This window comes from Poecilia reticulata, chromosome 21 (genome assembly GCF_904066995.2).
Source record: "Poecilia reticulata chromosome 21, P_reticulata-male-v2, whole genome shotgun sequence".
In the NCBI taxonomy this organism is placed as follows: domain Eukaryota; kingdom Metazoa; phylum Chordata; class Actinopteri; order Cyprinodontiformes; family Poeciliidae; genus Poecilia; species Poecilia reticulata.
Window position 1 is genome coordinate 12,837,216 of NC_088850.1, and position 7,207 is coordinate 12,844,422.

At 39.3% G+C, this 7,207-nt stretch overlaps 1 protein-coding gene across 2 annotated transcripts; it reads right to left on the reverse strand.

Annotated features, from left to right (window-relative positions):
• Nucleotides 1–1,728: 1,728 nt before the first annotated feature.
• LOC103457598 (protein c-Fos) lies at nt 1,729–6,247 on the reverse strand. 2 transcript variants are annotated; one of them, XM_008397877.3, is made up of 4 exons: nt 5,594–6,247; nt 5,005–5,202; nt 4,411–4,518; nt 1,729–3,046 (listed from the first exon to the last, which is right to left on the reverse strand). In XM_008397877.3, exons 1-4 carry the CDS (start codon nt 5,747–5,749, stop codon nt 2,354–2,356), a joined length of 1,155 nt encoding a protein of 384 aa, XP_008396099.1. In that variant the 5' UTR covers nt 5,750–6,247; the 3' UTR covers nt 1,729–2,353. The 2 variants fall into 2 exon arrangements, with proteins under 2 accessions (XP_008396099.1, XP_008396100.1); XM_008397878.3 differs by having other exon boundaries at nt 5,621–6,243.
• Nucleotides 6,248–7,207: the final 960 nt, after the last annotated feature.

The following is a 7,207-nucleotide window of genomic DNA, read 5'->3' on the forward strand; positions in this document are numbered from 1 at the left end:
TACCTTGCCTCTTGCCCAATGACTGCTGGAGAGACACCAGTGTGGATTGAGTGAGAAAAAAAACAACAAAGAACTGCAATCTATGAATTTCAACACACTGCCGAAACCATGCTCACACTAACAAACCCTCTCCACATTCATTTTTTGAATGTAATGTTTAAATATCTGTGAATTTTTGTTTTATGTAATAAAGATTATTATAACGTGAAGGTCTAGCCATAAAGGAATAAGGAATAGAGAGTATCTGTGGCAGTTTGCTTTTAGTGACCCCTGCTGACGGATGATAAAACTGCGCCTCCATGTAAAGTCGGTGTCCCAAATATTTAATGATCTGCACTCTGCAGTATGTAAGTACGTTGAATTAAAATGTAGCCGATTCACTGTGATATTAGGCTAATGTAGTAATTAAATTTTACTAGCTCGTTGAAGAACAATCATCAGCAAACGCCGTTTAAATAGCTGTTTGTGCAGAAAAGGGGAGGTAAGCAGGATTAATTATTGCCAGTAATGCTTCCAGTTTGCTGTTACGAGAAACTTGTCAATTTACCAGTTGGACCAATTACCGTAATTCACGTTGAGGGAGACTTGTATAATTGATGAGAAAAGTAGGGCTCTTGTTTGGGTCTTTTCAACAGAGCCAGTACTGAAATATGACACCCGTCACCATGGAAACAAAACAACTGCAGTCACCCAAATATGGTCAAAGGAAGCGAAAGGATACGGCAAAACGCGTGTTGACGTCACGCTCGGTCGGCACGGCACGCACAGACGTGCGTTGACTGAAGGGAATCGTGTTCCCTCCGCCGTGACAGCAAACACGGAGGTATGAATAAATAATTAACGTGCAGTTTCTGCGGCTCCCACTCGGTTTAAGCACAATTCTGCCCGATTTATGTAACTCTGAGAATAAAAATAGCACGGTGACGTATTTCTGAAGCGACATGCCGAAAATATCAATATTCTTGACGTGTAAGAATTCATTTTTATGAACAATGTGATTTTTACTTTTTCAACACCAATGTTAGATTATTCAAATTTAGCATCTGTGGTTGAGTTAGATGTTGTAAATGCATTTGATCATGAGTTATTAAGAGCAATTACTGATCTATTATTTTTAAAAATAACATTAATTGAGTAGTTTGCATTTGTCTTTAAAACAGATTTTTGATCATAAAATCAAGGGAATTAATCAGCATAGCATAGCGATAATAGAAACAAAATGCCGGGAACATGATATAAAAACCTATACATAGAGGTTTTTCAATGTGTCCTGAGCCCCCAACTTGTCGAGATTTATTCCTGTTAGGTGTAAAAAAAATAATAAAAAGCTTTAAAAATATATTAATAAAAAAATAAGATAAAAATATAAAACCATGCATACATCCCGGGCTGACTTTTTTGTAAACATTCAAACTTAAATGAATAGATTGCAGTGATTAAAAAAAATGCATGTCTTAATGGTTTTTAAGTTTGTATGTTTTCAAAAATTCACTAAATATAATGTTTTATGCATAAATGTAATATATAAATGTGGGTTTTGATTGGAGCACATGCCAATGTTATAAACTGAAACATATATAGAGATGAGAAAACAAAACCAGAGGAAATCCGTATGGAACAAAATACCTTTTCACACCATTGTAGCAATATATATATACTTTTTTTCTGTGATGAAAGAAATATTGAATAAAAACGAATAATACATACAAATTTCACAAGACAAATACATGATTTGTGAATGTTGTGTTTTATTTTCAGCAATATTCCATTTTTTGCATCAGCATCATATTTGATGAGTAAAAAAATAAACTATGCCATAAAATACAGTACATCTTGAGAAAATACATGATATGATTATGTTTTCATTTTGATTTTTGGCTATGGAAAAGCTTCAGGTGATAAATGTCAAGTCAGATCAGGGGACACCTCACAGCAAGATGTTACACCAACACTGCTACATTTTAGCATCTCTCTATTTTCACTTGTCACAATAGCACTGTTTCACATATATTAAGCTATATCAAATGTGTGTTAACTTCATATCACATTTAGATTTGTTTTTTTTTTCTTAGAAACACAATTCACCACCTTTTTGTTGGAATACAGATGACTCTTTTTTTTTGTTGTTTTTGCATGCATTTGGATCCCAGCACAAATGTAAACTCAGACAGTTGAAACAAAATGGAAGAATTCAACCCTGTCACAGTTACAGAAAACACATTGTCAATATGCACAACCTTTAATTATCAGGTTTATACATCATAGCTCACACTACAAAAGGTTATTTGAGAGAGATAGCTTGCTAGCTGGTTAGAATACAAATACTGTATATTGTTGCATAAATTATTTGCATTCACAAGGCTAAGAGTGTTGGGGAGTTCAGACTATCTTTCATCAACTCTGACCCTGCGTGACTGCCTTTGAGGGCCTCGCAGTCTTCCGCTATGGATTCAATCTCAGAACAGCTGAAGGAAAAGACGGTGCGGTAGCTGCTACAGGTGGGACTAGAAGACATGACCGGCGTGGTCAAGGACTCGAGGTCGCTTGCCACAGACTTGTAGAGAGTTTCCCAGTCTGGGAGGCAGAAGGGCCCGTTGAGGTCTATGTCAGGGACAGACGCAGCCATCTCCAGACTGGGCACCAAATCGTCAAGGTCATCTCCGTTAAGGTCCTGCAAGGCCTCCTCTTCTGCACTGGAGCACAGGAGGATGTTGGAGTTCCCCAAAATGGCCGCAGAAGCCGGGACACAAAAAAGATCAGCGTCCTGACTAGCGGGGACTTCTCCAGCAGCTAAGTTGCTCTCGGGGGTCTTTACATTCTCCATGATGGAGAGCAGCGGCGGGGAGGCCGGAGGATCCTGCAGCACTGAGTCAACATCCTCCACCTTCTCCTCCTCTTCCTCCTCCATGTCGCTGTCATCTTGTGTTGGCAGTTTGCAGGAGGACTGATGGGAAGCTAAGATGTGCTCCAGCCTTTCTTTCTCTTTCAGCAGATCAGCTATCTCAGTTTGGAGAGTTGACTTCTCCTCTTCCAGGGAATCAGTCTCCTGAGAAGAGACGGGACAAAAAGAGAAGAGGCTTACAAACAGACCGCAATAATAAAAAAAAAAATATATATATATTTTTTTATTCTGAATTTGCAGGGTTTTGATTTTACTTTATCTGCAGGAGCTTTATTAATATATAGTTATTTAGATAGCTTTCTTTTTTTATTTTCACATGTATCTATATAAATGGGTAATATTTTGTTACTTTGCTGCTGTAACAAATGAATTTCTCCACTGTGGGATTAATATAGGACGTTTCAGTTTCATTCTATAAGAACATCACATAAACACAGTAACTCCAAAAATGTTGCTTTGCAAATTACTCCAGTTTTAAAAGTCTCAGTATTAACTTTTAAGATTTTTTTTTTTACTCATCAATTGCCTCAGTCATACATGTTGGTCTGATCCGCTTTTATTATACAAACTACTCAGATCCGGTGGGTCTACTTTTACTGATAGCAGTAAAAGTATGAAAACCCACAGTGAGGCAACATTTTCTTTTTATTTCCACCCTGGTATGTGGAACAACCTTTCGATGCATCATTTGGTCTTGCTTTTGAGCACTGAAGATTAATTATTCCTATTTAAACTTTATCTTAAATTAATTGTGTCTTTAAATTTATCACACGTTTTAGTTGACGTTTATATTTATGTCTAACATAGCTGATAAGCTTACTTTTATATCAGTTTTTTTTATGAAATGTGGAATTAATCATCATCTATTTTTCAAGAAATTTACCAATTATATCAGCTGCTTAACTTAAAAATAGATTTTACCTCCTCAATACCATTTAATTTCATCAGCCTCCAATGCCACCGTCCTTTGTCTTTTTTTTTTTAAAGTCAGCTAGTTTGATATGTTAATATTAACTTTGCTTAATTCTCACCACATGAAGTTTCTTTAATTTTAAAATTCTGTAACTGTATTACAGAACTTTTGTTGGGAAGTTGACATTATTTTATGTGTCTCATTGAAAAGAAAAATGTTTTGAAAAGTTGTCAATGAACACTACTACTGTTTATTGGGAAGTGAGGGTTGGAAAAGTGGCAGCAAGATGGAAATTACAATCCATCGTATCTCGTCCTTGACTCACCTAAATTCATTTTCTACAAAATATGCATAGAAATTATTCATTTTAAATGTGTTATCATAAAAAGCATTTTGTCTTGCTCTCGTTGTGTATGTGTTGTGCTCCACACAAACAGCCCAGATTGATTGGCCTCCTATGGTGCTGAGCAGCCACAGCATGCTTTGCTTTTGCAGCCGTTAATGCCATGTCATATTAATGTCTGCCTTTCTTCGTGACGGCTTGCTTCCACTGTGGGAATGTCTTCTGCATAATGTCAAAAAACAGCACACTTACAGCTTGTAGGCTGTCTATCAGATCCCGCCGTCTGTTGCGACACTTTGCTGCAGCAATCTTGTTCCTCTCCCTCCTAATCCTCCTTCTCTCCTCGTCTTCTTTAGAGGGCTGAAATCAGTGAGACGAAAATAGGAATAATATTAAAGGAAAGAAAAAACGTCAAGGCTATACTTTTCATTCACAGCTAACTCCACAGCACAATGTCCTTTGCCATGGAAGAGAGAAAATCCTCTTTGTTGTGAGTGCTGGGAATACAGATCTTCTCGAAATGCTGCACCAACTGGAACGCGCGAGATGCACGCGAGAGCGCGCACCTCATGCAATTTTCCTTCACAGTTATTAGAGCGGTGCTCCTTTAATAAACCATTAAATATAATTAACACCCGGTGCAATTGATTTGTACTTATAGCCTAATTGCAACAATATTTAATGTCCCATTCATAACATCGCGATAACTCCAACATTAACAGAGGCACAGGTGGAGCTTGATATTAAACATGGATTCAAGGAATACACCAAAAATAAACTAAAGAATTAATTAATGGGTCACTGGAGTTTATTGCCAGTAAAAGTAAAGTATAAACCACTGCCTACCTGCTCCTTTTGCGCCTTCTTGTTGCACGTTTTTGCCCTCTTTGCACCTGTTGGGGACGACTGGTTTGCGCCATCGGTCTTGGTTTTTGCAAAGCCAGATGTGATGGCAGTCGGCTGCACCATCCACTTCAGCTCTGGCGACGTTGAGATTGCAGTCACAGACGGAACAAAGGCGGCTGGTGCAGAGCTGTCACCATCCTGGAAGATATGCACATTATGCATGGAGTCAATCTTCATAATTTGGTCGTATCTCAGCGAACAATCACGTTGACCTTAACCAGTAGTTAAATCCTGCATCAATCATTTGGAGTCGACAACAAATCTATATAAAAAAAAAAAGATAATAGAAGCAAAGCTCATTCTGATTATCACCACCATCATTCCAATAAAGGGTCAAAATTCAAATTGTATGAAGCTTCAAATATAAGTAATTTAGAGGGGAAACGACATTTGAATGCTGTTAGTGCTTCCCAGCCTACAAGACAAAGGGAATATAATGTCAAATAAATATTTACGGCAACATCCACGTCAATCAAACTGCAGACTGAAAAGTGAGGAATATTTATCTATTGTCACTACTCGTCTTCACCTGTTTAACGATCAGAATCGCATCTACCTTGGCGCTGTCCACTGACGATGAAAGCGAGTCAGGAGGACTCAGGCTGCACCCAGGGGTGTCCCCGCCAGGCGCTGCCGGACTACAGCTGGAGGATGGGTCGAGCTCAGAGCTGGAGTCTGGATGCATTTTTTTTTTTTTTTTTTTTGTATATTTCTCTCTTCTGAGGTCAGTGCATAAAAAAGTAAAGAGCCGAGCCGTGTATCCGTATACGTCTATCTATATGTTCTACGTAAACAGCAGACCCCCCCCTCCTCCCTTGAACGCCTACTTACACTCCATTTGCCAGCTTTCATAAATGGTAACTGTGCAGATATAGTGGAGAGGCCCGCCTTTTATAGTGAGTCCGAATTTTATGAATGAAATCTGTGTGGCGAGACCGAACCATTCCGCAGACGCAGCCGTGACACAGAAAATGAAGATGACGTTGGTTTTTACAATTTGGCTTCTAAATTCTTAAGGTGCCTGCACAGCGAAACTTTGAAAACATATCATTGTAACGCAAAAATATTGTCACAATTATCCAAAAATAGCATGTGGTTAATAAGTGACACCCCTATCTGCAGAAGAAGCCCACCGCCATGAATGAACTACGTCACATTATGTATGCAGCATCTGCATCACGGGTATGATGCCCCCCTCCCATATATCACGACATTGCGTTGAAACGCCCCGGATAAACCGAAAGAGCTCCTTCTATCATCCACTATATACTTCATATTGTTTTTCTTATATTAGAACAATGCTTGTATAATTGTCAACACATTCTCTCTGACAGATTGTTTATTATGACCTCACATTGCATTTCGCCCGCTTAGGACTACAGCTCTATGCAGCAACAGATCAAGGACCAAAGCAGCCAATCGCCGAATGGACCAGCCGAGCCATATATGGTTCTTCCGGAAGACCAGCTCGCAGACGGACTGCGTTTGTGCCGACAGGCGCGCGTGAGAGTGTGTACGCATCACAACTCACCGCAAAATAAAAGTGAAACGAGCTCATGAGAGTCTGCAACAGCCGTCACAAATTTTACTCAATAGCGTCACACTGAATGCTGCACCTGCTCTGAAGAGACTATTTAAAACAGCACTGAGCAAGTGTTAAATCCCCCACAAAAATGTCTGGAAATGACACATTAAGTTGTACAATACGCTTAAAATTCCACTATCTGTTAATTTTTCGTGAATAATGATTTAAGTGCTTTCCCACATATCTTAAGCCAGTTCCAGCTGGACAATGTCACAGCCTGGATGGATGTCTATATTTAGATTTTCAGATGACCTCACAGATCCATTGGTGTGAGAGGAATAGTTGCAGAATAGTTACTGGCCAGAGGGGCTGTGCGTTACCAGAGGCTTCCTGGCAGTCACTGCCCTCTCTGGGTTCTTTTACCGGCATAACACTGGGTGGTCGCACTGAGCCTATTCAACCACTTGCAAGCGATTCTAAACCGAAAGAGTTCAGATTGGCTGTAGCTGTAGCGGCAGCTGACACCGCACAGCTAAGGGCTTAATCAAATCAAAGGCATGAATGTTCACAGAGTTTAAAGTTTATGCGAATGAGGCAAACTGACGATTTAGGGTGTCT